This window comes from Rhipicephalus microplus, chromosome X (genome assembly GCF_043290135.1).
Source record: "Rhipicephalus microplus isolate Deutch F79 chromosome X, USDA_Rmic, whole genome shotgun sequence".
Taxonomy (NCBI): Eukaryota; Metazoa; Arthropoda; class Arachnida; order Ixodida; family Ixodidae; genus Rhipicephalus; species Rhipicephalus microplus.
Window position 1 is genome coordinate 463,931,484 of NC_134710.1, and position 17,071 is coordinate 463,948,554.

The following is a 17,071-nucleotide window of genomic DNA, read 5'->3' on the forward strand; positions in this document are numbered from 1 at the left end:
AGAGCGTGGCGTGGTGCTCGCTCGCCAATTCGAGACCCCCCACAATATGAGCGCCTGATTTTTTTTTTCCCACTCGAGGGTTTGTTCCAGTGCACAGTGCTTTCCAAGTGCACGTGACAGTCATGAAATTTTCTTTTAATCATCATGGAATACCTGAAAAGGTCAGAGAATTCGAAATAAAATCAAATTGGTAGACACCCTGGTCATGCATAACCTTCATCTGGTCATGTGAGGTGACTGAGAGGAAGTGATTATTGTGATGCTCGAAGCGGCCAGGGATGACATCTGAACTGTGCATACTCTGGTGTCTTGTATTTCTACTGTCTGCCACACTTTTGCTTGCTTTGCGAGCGAATCAGATCGTCTTATAGGATAGAATGAAAATTACAGGTTTTGTGCTACAATTTTGTGTAAACAACTTTAATGATTGCTGTTATTCTTGCACAGGGTGTGTTGCGGAGACGCCACCTGGAGGCATTCAAGACAATGGCCAAACAGCAGCTGCAATTTCAGGTCTGTGGATCAGTGTGTCCGCTGCACAATTGCTAGCAGCTGTCGTATACGGAAGTTCTGAATGGCCAAGAGAAAGCTACTGTTATGTCTCGATACAAATAACTGTAGTACAGTGCAGACCACTTACATTCAAACCTTGATATAACAATCCTAGATATAATGAAATAGCTGTTTTAGCAAAGTAAATAAATATAGTCTTGTAATAGATCTTGTGCTAAGAATTTTCGGTTTAACGTGCTTATTTTCGTGTAAGATGCAACTTTGATGTAATGAGGCCCGAGTTTAAACGTAACCACTTATATTGCAGGATCAGTTCCAGTGCGGTCTTTTTCAACTCCTGTTTATGCTCCCGTAAAAACCCCTGTGTATGCATATGTTATTGTGCAGTCCCCCAGGATGGGGTTGCCAGAAAATCTTTGTGACAAACACGGTTGCGAGTGTGCTTCTTAAAGGGTGCGCTGGATGCACCGCTGGGGACTGGGTGACGAGGTCGTTATAGAGGAGGAGAGGGGACGTGAAGTGAACGAATATATGGTGAAGGGAGGGAAAAAAGGTAAAAAAAATAAGACGGTGACATATACGCTGTGCAGGCTTGATGAATGAAGGAGGAGGGCGATTGCCTAGGTAACTGAAAAATCTTTACACCGGCTATGACTGCGCGGGGCTTGACATGGCACGTCGATCTTGTGATCTGCAACTACTGTATTTACTCACATAATCCTCGCACTTTTTTTGGCGGAAAATCGATGCAAAGTTGGGGTGTGCGAGAATCACGGGGGGAAAACTTTCCACAAAAACTTACAGAGCAAACAAGAAAATGAAGTGGCCGCAAATCAGGATTCTCACGCCAGCAATCAACAGCAAGCTTTGAGAAGTACTAATTGAAACTTACCTCAACAATAAAAGCACAGGTTCAACACAAGGCAAAATTTATTTGAGACACAAATGTGCAAGCAAATAGTCGAGAATCAGAATACCATACGCAAAGCTTGTGGGCTTTGCGGGCGTAATGGGAAGGTTTTGACGCTCAACAGGAGCCCTCAAAAGGTAAGTGTAGGACCTCAGTATTGGGCTGATGGTCATTTAACAGAATTGTCCGCAGTTTCTTTCTGAATAAATAAAGTTTACCATCAATCTCAGTTTTAGGCACACGGCAGGCCCAACGCGTCTTGGTGGCTTTCAGCTGCCATCACCAGTAGCGAACACAAACTCGTAGACTCCAAAGGGCCTACCGGCCGCCCTGCTGCTGTTGTTTAGTGCATGATCTATCACTTTCAACTTGAGAGCAGTCATGTAGTTTCAGTATCGCCGAAAAACGTGACAAGATTACCGACAGACCATACAAAACATGCCGCAACGTGCATTTGCCACTTTGGCTTGGCTTAGATTAGATTAAATCTCCGTGCAATAATAGTATGCTTGATGCTTAAATGGCGCATGCTATCATCATCAATGGCTGGAACGAGCAGACGATATTATCGCGACAGATTTAGGGAGTGCGATAATTACTCGAGGAAAAAAAAAAAAAGAAATCGTATTTTTGTTAGGCGATGTGAGGGGTGCGAGAATTTTCGAGTGCGAGGATTACGCAATTAAATATGGTACAGTTTTCTTGTGGTCCTAGTTTCCTGTCTGGAAAAGTGCCGTTGTTATCGAGATTGCTCCAGATGCAGTTGAGCCCACAGATAACACTGCCATCTAAAACGAACTTTCGCTTAAAACGAATAATATCCGCGTGACCGTGAAAATATAGATTGGTTCAATGGCACAAAATCTCACTTACAACGAACGTCTCCGAGCGCCGCCGTTCGGTTACAGCGAACAGAGTCAGCAATCTGCCGACTTCTTGGGAAACCAATTTCGATCAATCAGGCATCAGCGAGGTGCCCATACATTCTTATTGGTAAACGCCGACTCTGCCTCCGCGCCCCTCTAGTTGCTGTTCTCCCCGATCGCTTTTTGTTACGCACCCCTCCGTCCTTTGTCGCACCGCTACTCTGAGCACCCCGCAACGCCAGACGAGGCCCGTGTTTTCACACTGTCACTGATCTTTCGAAGACCGGTCAGCCTTAAACCCTGTTTTTGATCGCTGGTACTGTTGTTGGCGTTGCCGGCCTGGAGTGACCGGGCCATTTGCCAATATCGTCGGCCACCAACTGTATCCGATAGTCTGCGCCTAGTGCACGTACGTATGCTACCCCACCGACTCTGATAATTCGCCATTTGTTTCGTGTTTAGGACTTGTTCTCGCTCACTTCGCACTCAACTCAGCATGCCTTCTGCGCGCGTGTGGAAGCGCAAAAACGCCTGTTAATTTGCATGGAGCGAATCATGAAATATCGAAGTTCAAGAGCCCACGCAAATCCGCCGGCACAACAAAACAATTTTTGGACCACGGCCGCCGATTCTTCGAACACCGCTGCGCGCACCGATCCACGCGGCCATGCTGTGTCTTCTGCGCATGCAGACAGGCACTTTTTCCAAGGTTTTCTACATGCGAGTTTCGCGGACCTTTCAAGCAAGCTACCCAACCTGCCTCCTTCCTGTGTGTTTTGGTTTTCAATGTCACCCTCCCGCCACATCCTCCCTTCTCTATATCGTAACTCCTTGCCCTTCTCTCACAAGTCTGCTCTCCTCTCTTGATCACGACCATTTCGCCCGTCTCCACCGCTCTGCGACGCCCACCACGCTGGCTCGAATCAGTTTCGTTTTCTGACTGGAAATGGGCCCACAGCTTTCCACGCGTTCTGGCATGTGTGTCGCGTGTGCGCGTCTAGCTCGCCATTGGTGTGCGTGTGTGGTCATGGTGGCCAACAGGAGGACTAGCACGCTTTTTCCTGCCGCTCAACAAAACGCCAAAAGTGTGACTGCTTGGCTTAAGCGTAATCCGCGCGTTAGGTGCCGCGTTGCGGAGTGCTTGCTCATAGCTATTGAACACCTGGCAGCCAACTTGCCGCTTTGGGCGTCCCGGTATTCAGCTGAGTGTGAAGATGGTGAATATTTCGTGGGCAGCGGTGACGGCTACATGCGTGCAAAACTGTTTTTGCGAGGCCGACTTCGTCGACGTCGGGCCCGATGCCGAGCCTGAAGTTTCCGAACTGCGGCGGCGATTTGTGGCAGCGCGTCGTCGACTCCGACCTGGGAGAGTGGGTGGGACATCTGTTGCGGTGGTTTAATTACGGCCGACGGTGAGGCCGACACTGCGAAACTGTGCATGGATTGGGGCATTGGGAATGAAGTACGTGGCGAGAACGATTTGGAGGAATCGGATTGCGAGAATGACGAAACTTTGAAGCCAGTGCCTCATGCAGCTTATGCCACGGGCCTCGGCGAACGAGCATCCTGCCGTTTTAAATGAACTCGAGACCGCCCTTATCGCTTCTAGCCTTCGAAACACGTGCATCATGGACTTTTTCGGGCAAAAAAAGTTTGTGTTTTCACTCGCAACTTGTTTTAAAAGCCGTGTTTTATTTACTACGAACTTCAGGACACAGCGAACGGATGCCGCGTCACGCTCAGGCTTGTTATAAGCGGGCTCGACTGTATTGTTTGCTACCTCGTCCGTAAATTTAAAAATTTTATGATTTTATACGCGAGCTTTCTTATTTGCTGCCTGTGCACAGTCTTACACAAGCTTCCAGGCCTTTTGTTATCCTTAATCTCCCAACCGCGAACACATTCCTTGCAAACCCATTGCTTACAAATGCGTTTGCCAAAGAAGTTCACAAGTTCTGGGATTGAGCTTGTTGTGGCGATTTAGTTACTGTAAACAGTGCAGAAAAAGAACACAAGATGACAAGACAGCACCAAGCAGAGACTACCGACAAACCATTTATTTTTGTGAACAGAACTGTGAAGTGCATTCCAGAAGAGAGGAGAGAAAGAGGGTTTTTAGAATATGCATCCTGTCCTATCTGGCACTGTAAGATGCTTGTTTGTGCAGATAACTAATCTCTTTGTCGGTTAACGCAACCTATGGTAAACTGATGCATATAGGCCCTACACTATGCATGCTAAGGGCCTCATAAATTTTTCATGTGCGGGTGTCGCAGCAGTTACGGGCAATATGTACTTGTCTGGGGGAAGTGGGGAGTGAAGACCGGCATCCATTCAGCATCACACTGCACACAGTTCAGCCTTTACCTCGATCGGGCACGTATTGCTCTCAGGTGCTGTGTGTTCAGCAGTAGTTTATGCACTTCTGTTATCAGTCTCGAAATTTTAGCCACCGTGAGACCCAAGAAAAAGTGGAATGTTCCTGCTGCTTTGGCAGGCAGACTTCAACCTGTATCTCCTGCCTGTTTGAAATTGCTTTAACAAAATGTCCTGTGCACTTCCTGGGGTAATTTGTGAAAATTTATTGCCTCAACCTTAGTTTGCATTAGCAGTGGAACTTTGTGCACACAAACACACTTCACTTCTTTGAGGTTAAAAATAACTGGTGTGTAATGGATGTGAAGTTCATCCATTTCACTTCATCCGTAGGATGAAGTGATAATGCATCCTATGCAAGTTTGTTATATTCATTTGGAGTGAAATAATATTATAACAAATTTCAAGGAACTGCTATAAATCAATTTGTATTTTGAAAAGTTTGTAGTGAAACTATTAAAAATTTTTGCATAAGTCACGAACTTAAACACTTGAGTCCACTACCTATGTTGTGTACACATTCACGATCATGTCATGCTCTTATAAGTGTGTAAAAACAAACATCTAATATTTCGGTACCAGTGCACGTTTATTTGAGGAAGAGAGATCGGCAGTCAAACTCCACTACAACGAATTCTGCTACAATGAAAATCCCGCTTCAACGAAGGTTTTTCGATTCTTCACTCGCATCCCATAGGCCCCAACGTATTAAAGTTTCCTCCACAACGAATCACTTTTTATTGTTCTCCCGGTTCAATGGAATTTTCCCGGGACACAAGTCACTCGATCTGACTCAGAGTGAACCACTCTAACTAACTTTAATAAGTTCTAACAATGTAAATTATATAGTAGCAACATTTTTCATCGTGAAAAACGGCTCGAAAAAAAGGTACACGTGACAGCAGTTGTCCTGTGCATTTGTCCACTTTCCCCCCCCCCCCCCCAAGTTGTTCCTAACACAGAATTCTTATCAGCTGACTCGCATTCAGGTTCTACGTTAAACAATCCCCTCGTTTTCTGACCGCTAAAATGGTCGCAAATGCGCCAAAGTCGCATGTAGTTCGCCGAATGCTGCAAAGCAAGAAGTATTCACCATAGCCATGGGGGATGCCATCGTTTGTGCTTGATGACGATGCCAACGGTGCTGCACAACATTCTCTGACAGCCAGCGAGCTTGGCCGACCGAAGCATAGACGAATGCCTATGTTGAATATTGGCTGCTGGCTCGGCCATCTTTGCGTGTGCCTTTTTTTACGTGTGTTTAGTGGGCAAGCACCAAGCCGAACAAGCGAACCCAGCCGCGTTAGTTTTCGCCTAGTTAGCTCGCTGGTCCTGCATGGTTCGCTTCGTCAGTTACGACTTGTGTTTTTTTTTTTTTTTTTTCTCGATTTTGGTCTACGGTTGCCAGGTCCTATGGCGGCGCCACGGAGCAAGAAACGGAAGTTTCTTTCGCTCGAGCAAAATGCAGAAATCATCGCCACAGCAGCAGCTGGAAAAAAAAAGACTTGTCACGGAGGAGTACGCGATCTCGCCAAGCTTTCTGTCGTCGATACGTAAGTCCAAAGCGAGTATTCCAAAGGCCCTAGCGTCAGGCTCATCTGCTCTTAGCAAGAAGACGACCCAGCCAGCTCACGAAGAGCTTGACAAGGCAGTGTATGCCTAATCTTGTGAAATGAGGGCTAAGAACATACTAATCAGCGGCAGTATGATTCAGCAGAAGGCGCTAAATTATGCCTGCATTTTAGGCATCACCGAGAACCTTAAGGCAAGTGCCGGGTGGCTGAACTGCTTCAAAGAGTTCCACCAAATGGCCAGAAAAGGGCTTTGCGGAGAGTCCGCTTCGTTAGACTCTGGCGGTGCATCGCCGTGGTCCGCGGCGAATGCTGCCAGCATCGTAGAAAACTACTCTGCCTCCGAAATATACAATGCGGACGAGATCGGGCTTTTTTATGAAATGCTGCCAGCAAAGACGCTCGACTTGAACACCGACATCGACAGTGCCACCGAGATAAGCAAAGCAAAAAGCGATTCACCGTGCTACTTTGTCTAAATATGGACGGGTCTGACAAGCGGCCCTTTCTCATCATTGGCAAGAGCGCCAAGCCGCAGTGCTTTAAGGGAACAAAAACTTGCTTGTGAGATACGTCACGAACAGCTGTTTGTGACGTATCTTTTGATAATGAAATGAAAAGGCAAGACCGTCGTAATTGCTTGCTGCTGGACATGTAGTTCAGCACATCGCCTGGACGGCAACGTCAAGCAGACAAACTTTGAGCTGAACTTTTTCCCGCCTAACTGCCCTTCCCTGATCCAGCCTTGGGATCCAGGCGTGATAAACAACGTGAAGCCTGCATACTTGTCAAGACTCATAGATTGAATCCTGCTGAACATGAGCGTGTGCTGGTTTTGGGACATTAAACCCCACATATTAATGAACACTGAGCATGGTCACTACTGTGAACTTGAGAAGAGGTGAATACTAAAAAGATTTAAAAGCAAACAGGAGCAAGAAATATTTGAGGCACATGTCACCAAAAAGTTGGGCAGCAGATGCATCAGTAAACCATCCTTTGACCTGTTTTCTTGTGAAAGATGCTATCTCTATGATTAGAGCGGCATGCGGTTCTATTTGGTTTTATCTTGCGTCACAATGTGGCAGTGCAACCGGTATTACGTGGTTCGTTGGCTTTGTATGTGCAATGAACGCAAAATTAAGCTTAGTTGTGAGTGCGCCTTTTTGCTGTCAACTACGTCTTATAATTTTGTAACCGGCGCTACACCCGATATTTGAATAAAGTGTTCCGATTAGGAAACACGTGGGGGTTTTGATGAATATCATAGTGGCAGGCACCGTATTTACTTGAAAATAGGTCAGCCGTAAATATATGTCGACCCCTACTTATTGTGTTTTCGAGAGAAAAAAAAAATATTCGAATATAGTAAGTTGACCAATGTTTTTTTTTTAGAAACAGAGAAGTTGAAACGTAGCACATCTTTGTTTACATAACTCAGCGCCCTAATCGCTGCCGGGGTCGTCATCTTGTTATTTGTCACATGTGCAAGATGATGTTGTCATCGGATTCTTCGCAAGCATCCGCGGCTTTTTAAACGACATCGTCCTTGCTGTCACCGCTGCTGTTTGCTGGGCCGCAAAAGTTATGACACCGACATTCGAACGCAAATAGACAGTCTCGCTGCTTTCGCCAACCCCTAATCAACATCTCATTTACACAGAACTCTCACTGCACGGCACAATTGCTCGAGTCTTCAGTAAAAAGTCTCACTTGGCACTTGAAGTCACCTGTGTAGCTCTGCCAACGTGACATTGTTGCAACCGAGCACAACTAAATGGTGGTGGTGGTGGTTAGAAGAAGAAGGCACCTAATTTCTGCAGCCCGGTGGGGAGCACGGTGCAGCGCCTAAAGCAAATGCGGACCATCACACAGTCGTGCTGATCGTACAATGAACCAAGCGCAAGGCGGCGATGGCGAGGCCTCAGGCCAGTGCCAGTGCGGCTGCGCATTGAAAGGCAGTACTGGAAGCGCGGCTAGCGAGCTACGGACTTCGCGGCCAATACCTAGGGAAATCATTGGTTTTATTGCAAACACGGTGGAGCGGCTGTATTTCGCGGGGGCAGTACATGGCTATTGCATAAATAACTTTTTTCTCAATTACTTAGCTAGTCGGAAAGGAGGAGGGGGGTCTTTATTTCTGATTTTATGGTATACAGTAAAATCTCGGTATAACGAACTTCAGTGTTATTTTGAAAGGTTGTTATAGTGAAATCCCAAAAATTAAACATAAATACTTATTTTCCACCGACCAAAACGACTTACCTTTACAACGGTTGGTCCTTGAACTCGTTTTTCACGAGAAAAAACGAATGTACAAGTGAACACCAAAAAAATGCACGTCGACATAAAGAAGTCTGTGATCTGTTTTTGCATGCGCACTCTAAGTTCTTTGGGCACAGCAGCCTTCTTTTTGCCTTCCAGTTGCCAAAAATACCCGCTTTCTCGCGTAGTGAAAACTGCTTCCGCTTCTTCGTTGCAAGCGGAGATGAACTCATTGTAGTAGCACTGTAGCGCGAACGTCGACTTGCTTTGCGGACACGATAAGTAATCACCGAAACGAGATGAACACGACTGACAAGGCCTCCTAGAGCACATGTAGAAGTGACAAAGATAAGAAAAACCTGAAGCTTCGCTGCTGTCATCGCCTCTTTCGAAGAAAAAAAAAGAGCTAAAAAAATTTTTCACGATTCCTTTTCTGTTTTCTCGCTGTCTCAGGTTTTCTGCGCCCATGCTTCCTGCTCAACTCCCACTCTGCCTCGCTGACCTTGCCCTCTCAAGTTGCCCTCGCCTCTGCACTTGTAAACCTGCAGCGTTGGCGTCTCAACAATAAAAAAAATGAAAGTCGTCCTTTCCTTTTTTCCCCCTCCGCACCGTCGCGCGTCTTCCGAGAAGCACGCTGTCCGTTCACTGTGTCGCTGCTTGCGTACCACTCCAGTGATTGCAACGGATTTCAGAACATGAGTTCGTAGTATTGAAGCGTTGTTAATATATCTCGGAGCTAAATTAGAGCTCGTTGTTCTGAAAAGTTTGGTATTCTGAGGTACGTAGCCGTGAAATAATTTTACATTGAAACTATTAGCAGTCGTCGTGGGACTTTTTAAAAGTTTGTTAATCTGAAAACTTCGTTAATGTGGCGTTGGTTCAAGATTTTTCTTTACTGTATAACATGCGTATGCAGCAGGAACCGCTTGAAGAACAGCGGGTGCGGCAGTTGAATGTCATAAGCTCGGCGCTTTTGGTTAATTTGATTGTGAAAATAGGCCAAGATTCTTTGGTCACGAATATAGCTCGATGGCTAGTTATGAACAATATTTTGAAAGAAAAAAAAGTCGAGCTATATTCGAATAAATAACGGTACTTAGCTGGGCATTATTGTCACAGGTACAAGTAACTTTGTAAAATCGCTATTATTATTTTGGAGTGTTCGGGAGATATAAGGGGGATGAAATTTTATATGTTGTTCTTACAATCGAAAATTCGTTAAAGTGAAATATATTTACATTAATAGACATTTAGAGAGGAATTTTGGAAAAAAGTCGTTAATCTTAGGTTCGCAATAACGAGAGTTGACTGTATTTGTATCTCTCAAGCATGGTGGCCTCAACAGTATCTGTGTGCTACCAAACAGTGTAGGAAGGACTTATCACTGCAGGGAACCATTGTAGAGGTGCCTGTTCCTGGGACTGGCTCTGAGAACAAGAAGAAGCAGTTGCTGTCACCTGCGACAGTGGGGCACCTTGCAGGCCTGCTGGGTGCCCTCCCAGGAGACTCCCTTCTCCTCGGCGCTGGCAGCACGGACTCTGCCGTGAGTATGGCTACCCTGTGTTGACCTTTAAAATCAATGCAAGCACAAGCCACACACAGCATTCTTGAAGCTGTATTTTTCATTCTAGCATACTGTCAATGCCATCAGGGATCATAACATGTAGTACATATGACTACAGATTTTCATACTCCAGGGAGCAGTTATTTCTTTGGGTTGATATTTTGACTGCCCAGATTCTTGGGGGCTTCAAATGCAGAGCCTACTTCAAGATATCTTTATAGTTTCCCAGCAGCCTTTTCCAAAGCTCGGCTAACAAGTTATAAGCACCTTCTCAGAAATAGTTTAGATAAGTGTGCAAGCGGCGTAAATGAAGTTTTATGGGCTTTGGCATCTGAGGTACAGCATACTTTGCTATTTACGGCTGGAACTGCAGATGCCGAAACAGTAATGAAGTTCAGTTGTGGCAAATTGAGTATTTGTTAGGTATCTTGGTGGAACTCCGTCCAAAACACAATCTCCTAAGCATCAGATAGATGAGTGTAAAGGACAGATACCTAGCAGTTGAGTCTTGATCTCAACCATGCCGCCGCCAAGACTGTCCACTAGCGCTACCCCCTTTCCCTCCCCTACAGTGAAGGATAATTTGACTAAGATTTTGGAGGTGATGGACCGAAATTCAAGATTAGAGCTGCTAAGAATAACCAATGCATTGCTGTGGTTCTATTTAGACCTTCTTGGAATACGGATGCATACAGTGTTTTTATTTGCCTTTGTTGCACAGATAAAAACAGTGAATGAAAAGAGGAAAAGGACGGAAGGTCAGAAGAGTGCATATTTTAAATCTCCCGAAGAAAGGAGTTGGATGGGGGGGGGGGGGGGGGACGGATTTGCTTGGGACTTTATGGCGAATAAGGGCTACTACAATGCTACGCCGCAGTCAGATTATATTTTCAGTGTCTATTAGCATACGCCTAGCAAGATATACTCATTGTACTTGTTAATAATGAACTGTGTCCTATTTGTTTTTCGCACTTTCCACAAAATGCTAGTTTATGACAATTTATTATTGAGGCCTGTATACTATATTTACACGATTGTAGGTCGACCAATTTAATATTAATTTGAAATCTACAGTTGGGGAGAGGGGGTCAACCTACAATGAAAAACTAGTTTTGGTTGTAAATAGGCTTGTGAGAATATTCGAATGTTTTAAGTATTTGAACGAATAGTAGAGTATTCGAATTTGCTTTGATTCGAATTTAAATTATCGAATATTTCAAAGTATTTGACATGAACGAACAGATGTATACTAGGCCGCCTATAGTCACCTGTAAAGGTGGTTTCACTGCGCTATAGTGGTGCTAAGCCATGAAAGCACCTATTCAAATGAAATTTGCTTTGCCACAAAGCTTTATTTCAAATTAATAGGGACCCTGCAACACTTTTTGATCATGGTCAGCAAACGCTGCCGATTGGTAGTTAAGGCAACTGAGAACGCGAGAGTTAAATATGATAGCGCAGAACGTGACATAGAAATCACAATAAATTATCAGTCAGACGAAAATTGTCTCTTCTCTCGGCAAATGACGGCACAATTTCAAAAATCACTCGTCCCAGCAATTGTACCAGTCATTGGCTGATTTTAGCAAGGGGTTCTCGGTCGTTACTGAAGCCGCTCTAGCTGGCCGCGGCATGTCCACGGGTACATGCGCGATCGCACGGAAAAGCTGTGTGTTAAGAGAAAAAGAAAAAACAGAGAGAAAAATTGCTCAAGTTCATGACACGCATCTGACGTATTTTTTTCCCTATGAAATTTTTCGCGGCTTTGCTTTAAGCGCTTCCGTTGGGACGAGAGGAGAGAATCCAATTTCAGCATGTGGCAAATCAAATTTTTGCGACTCCGCTCATACTGGACAGATTCTAAAAAATTTTGCCGCGGGTAATTCATAACGCAATAAGCTTTTTTTAGTGAATCCATTCTATGGCTACTTGAAAAACTGTTGCAGAGTTTCTTTAAATGAGCATATTGTCCTCAAATCGATTGATGATTTTCCAAGTTTAAAAGCTCGTTTTGCCGACTTATACACTCTAGCTGTAATTAATAATGTTATGTGTTTTACAGGTTATCACTTGAATGTTACCGAAAGTCAAATCTTGCTACTTCTCAAAGTTTTTTTGAGTTCCTTATAATGGAAAAAAATGAGGCTCTTGCATAAAGGCCTTGTTTTAAAAAAAATATTGTGCTGGTTAGTTAGGTCATGATAAATGTGCCCATTTCTCTCTATACGCCATATATTCTCTTCAAATTCGATTCAAAGTTATTCCATCAAAATTACTATTCACTTTGAATTCGCCTCAAATGTAAAATTCACTATTCACACAAGCCTAGTTGCAAAGTCTTTATAAAAAATTGGCCCGAATCTACATGTTACACTGTAAATGTTGTCGAAAGACGATAGTCTTGCGTCTGGAGTGAGTGAACAAGACGTTTATTTGATGTTCTGCACAAGAAAATTGGTGACTAGTATTCTGGAGGCGCTGCGTTAGAGTGCCTCGAGCGTGTAATGGAAGCGAACAAGTGCATCTAGGCGCGTTAGCCATGAGCGCCATCTGGCAGTTATCTTCGAAAACGAAGGCGTGCGCAACCACGAAGAAAGATGCGCGCCTGTCACGGAGGTGATAAGGTGTAGAATTCCAAGTGACGGGCAGGTGCTACCACCGTGCCATCGTAGCAAAGCGTTGGAAACACCTTCTTGAGCATAGCGTTGCACTGTCAGCACAGCGCGTTAAACGCTACAGTCCTTAGAGTTACTTGTGTATGCCTCTTCTAGTATAAAAGCAGACACACAAAACATAGGCTTGTTGTTGTGGCGCCTCAGATATGTGCAATATTTGCTTTATTAATTGACAATCGCACAACTATGAGCTCTAAACCTTGAGCAATATTGGTGGGCGCTGCGAATGGGGTTGGCTGTTTAGTGCCGTTTGAGGTATTGTTAGAGCGGACAAACAGACAAATGTACAGACAGACAGACTAAAATTTTTTTGTCGAAGGTCCCCAAGAAAGACTATCGTCTTTAAGAGGCCGAACGGGTTTTCGGGAACCCGTCCGGCCTCTTAAAGGCGTTTTTGAATTCTGAAAGCATATTCTGCAAGCATACCTGCCTGCCAATTTTCAGACTCCAGAAAGCGATAATTTACTTGTTATATCATTACAAAGAGGACTCGCGAGCTCGATTTGCGCAGAATTTGACGAAAAAACACCACTTTTTTTGCAACACAGAGCTACCGTTTGCCGAAAGGCATAGCCACGATCTTGGTGTGTTTGAAAGCGCGTTTCTCCATCTTTCGATTCCCGCTCAAACAACTTTGTTGTGCTCATTGGTTGCCGAAAAAAAAGCAACCGAAATAAAGCAATGTACGCGACGTTATTGGTTGTTGAGTGCACGTGACCATGAGGTGGCTATTTCATTGGCTGATTGGGCTCGCACCTTCTGCTCGGCACGTCAACAATGCGTGAACAACGTGTCGTGCCGCCACACCGCCGGAGCTTTGACAGCGTGCTCTCGATCGAAGTTGTTGCGATGCCGGGACTATCGCGAAAGTTTCACACTCGTCATAAGTTCGGTAAAACAAAAGAAAGACTCAGGTGAACAACTTCAAGGCACAAATTTTGGCGAGTAGCGTCAATGAAGAACGGGATGGGTCGCCCGCCGATGCCGCCGACGCAAGCTTGACGGCCTCGCCAGCCTGTGATGTTCCCAAATCTGACACATCGCCGGCACATCTGTCATCGGAACGTGCAAATGAACATTGCGCGCATCGATACTCCACGACCGCCATCTCGTCCGCGTCCCTCGACGGCGAAGGAATCACCGAGGCGGCCAAGACAATCGATGGGTAGTTAGGCCTAGTGGGTCCGCCGGCCACTGACGCTTCTCAAAGCAGCGGCTGCGTCCGCCGTAACACAACCTTGCTAGCGGAATCGGAGCTGCAGGTAAGGCGTACAAAGGCCGATTCGAGGCTGCAGGAACTGACATCGACGGCCGCGTCGAAGAGAAAATTTGAGTTTTTGAGGAAGGATGCACCGGCCGGCGTCGCTCTCCCGGAGCAAAGCGATGAGGAGGCAAGTTTTTTTATCGCCGATCTTGGCTGCATCGGTCAACTGCTCGATGCCATGAGATGTAAAATTTGCCACGGAAGTGTCAGTATTCACAGACAGGAGAGGCAATACATCCGTGCCGTGAAGATGTGTGCGCGTTGCGTGAACTGTGGCGACATCGCACAAGCGTGGAGCTCTCCGCGAGTGGATGGCGCACAAAAAGTGAATTCGTTCACCGTCAATATTCTCGCCGCTTGAGCCATGCAGTCTACAGGGAACCGTCAAGAGGCTATGAATGATATATTTTCGACCATGAATATATCTCATTGCGGACTTCACAGAAAACGTGGCAGAAATATGTGAAGCAAAAATTGACACCTACAGCTAATCGCGCGGCCGAAAAAGTGATAGGCGAGTGCGCGAGTGCAGTTCGCGAGCTGTACAAAGAGCTGCATATTGGCTATGCCGACAGTATCGCAGTCTCGTACGACGGCTCGTGAATGACGCGCGGGCACTCGTCCTGCATATGCGTGGGTGCAGTGATTGAGCTCTTCACTGGCCTAGTGCTGGACTATGTGGTTTTGAGTAACTACTGTGCTGGGTGTGAGCGTGGACAGAAAGAAGAGCACCCGGCGTATCAGGCTTGGCAGGACACCCACGTGTGCCAAAAAAAATAGTACAAAAAAAGCTGGTGAAATGGAAGTTCAGGCAGCAGTGCTCCTCTTTGAGAGGTCCCTAAAAAAATGGCCTGAAATACACGACAATCTTGTCAGATGGTGATAGCCGCACCTTTCTAGCTTTGCAAGAAGTGGATGTCTACGGCTTCATGGAATTACAGAAGGAGGACTGTGTCAATCACGTCCAAAAGCGTATGGGCACTGCCCTACGCAATTTAGTAGCAAGACAAAAAGTTGGTGCCTGTGAAACCCTTGGAGGAAGGGGAAAGCTCACCGGGGACCTCGTCACAAAGTTGAGTTCTTATTACGGCTGGGCGCTTAAATCTCACAAAGGAGATGTTGACGCCATGCACAGAGCTGTGATGGCGACTTACTATCACGTCACTTCGAATGATAATGAGTCGAACCGAATCACAGCCTGTGTCTCACAGGCCCAGACTCTTGGTGCAGGCAGAACGCAGCTGCTGCCAAAGGGGAGCCAGCTCCGAGGCACCATTACAATTTGCTTCAACAAGTGTGCAAGGCTCTTCTGCCAGTATATGAGCGCCTGTCTGATAGAAGGCTTCTAGAAAGGTGCCAAAGAGGTAAAACCCAGAATAGCAATGAAAGCCTTCATTCTATGATCTGGGCTTTGGCACCTAAGCAGCACCATGCTTCACTGTTTGCGGTTGAAGCTGGAGTTGCGGAGGCCGTAATGAAATTCAACCGCGACAACGTGAGAACGTCAACAGGCATCCTCGACGAACTCAAACTCAACCCCAGCCTCCCAAGCATCAGACGAATGACCGAGAAGGACAGGTGGCAAGTGGCCGACTCAAACCGCAAGCGTGCCTCAAGTGAAAAGCTCCAGCAAGCACAAAAGAAGCGCCACCACAGTGCTAAGCACCAGTCAGACTGTGTTTCTGGTGGATATTAGTATCTACTTTGTAAAATATGCATTTTCCTATTGTTTTGTTTATAAAGTGTGTGTGATCTGTTTTTGCCATTTTTCTCAAAAGTGAATTTATGACTCTGTTCAATGTTGAGGCCTCAATATCTCGGCAGATATGGCAGCTAAAACAATAATTCTTTTTGCTATAGAAACCTGTATGTGTGTAGAATGCAAGTATGGAATGTAATTTAGAAAACAAGCCTTTTCAATTAAGTATTTATCAAATTTATAATAGCATGCCAATCACTTTTTCAGAGGGTAAAATTCAATCTGCCATAAAATAACTAAAAAAGCCAAATAAAATAAACTACTTCCATTATTTCAATCTTCCATCATTATTTTATGTTGCTATATCTTAAATGTTGCTTTTAACTCTGCACTTTTTTTTATAACGAGGCCTTAAACAATGGGGGGTTGAACTTGCATTATCTTGAGAGTGAGATAAGTTACAGGAAAAGTAATTGTGCATTTGAAATCAGTAGAAAAAACTGCACCAGCCTGTGCAGTTTCATCGATCACTGAGGAAATAATGAAAAAGTATATGAAAGGAGTCTGCCCCCTTAAAATGATCTCCACGTATTTTTGCAAAGCTAGCATTTTTGCACAGCTTTCAAGCACTGTCGTGAAGCCACCTTGGCACACCAAATTTTTTTTTTTTTTTTGCAACATAGTAAATAAGCTTTTAAGAATTGTGCTCATGTAAATATGGTATCTTACAATCATACAAATATGCTATCTTGGCATCAAGGTGAGATTGAATAATAATTTTTTTTTTGCAATAAAATAGAGGTGTAGAAATATGAGAACTTTTGAGTATTTTTCTTATAGCATTTGCTATGCAGTTCAATACGTATAGGAATTTTACTATTTCAACGTTAAACCTAAAGTGACCCCTTTAGATCTTTAATGTGCCTAGCCTCATCACGTCTTTGTATTGCGGCAAAGCTACTTTTCAGGCTCTGCTACAGTCTAATTTTTTAATGACAAATTCAGATAACGCTCGATTACTAGTGCCCCCCCCCCTCTCCTTCAGATTTTTAGAGTGCTTCACCTTATTACAATTTCGTATTGTGGCAAAGGTGCCTTTTAGGCTCCAGTGCGATTGCAAATTTATGGACTCAAGAAAACGCTGGTTGCAACCTGCAGATGATGCACGCTACAGAGGTCAGCGCTTGAATAATTCTGTCTCTGACCTGAAATTCGGGCAGGCAGTCTGAAAAATTGGACACCAAAGATTTCTAGCATCCAAAATCTGAAATGTTCTTGTATATTGACGTCTACGAGGCACATTTGGAACTGCTAACTCGATGGGAGCCCAACCTTGTCTGCCACATCAGTTGGGCTTCCACAGATGTT

General features: G+C 45.0%; 1 protein-coding gene across 8 annotated transcripts in view; it reads left to right on the forward strand.

The window, feature by feature from the left end:
• The window catches only part of AspRS-m (aspartyl-tRNA synthetase, mitochondrial), a 382,875-nt gene that overhangs the window by 205,148 nt on the left and 160,656 nt on the right, over positions 1 to 17,071 (forward strand). For all 8 annotated transcript variants that reach the window (XM_075880712.1, XM_075880715.1, XM_075880709.1 and 5 more), the window contains 2 exons: positions 448 to 513; positions 9,892 to 10,044. In XM_075880712.1, coding sequence (XP_075736827.1) covers positions 448 to 513; positions 9,892 to 10,044 — 219 coding nt within the window. The remainder of the gene's footprint in view (positions 1 to 447; positions 514 to 9,891; positions 10,045 to 17,071) is intronic.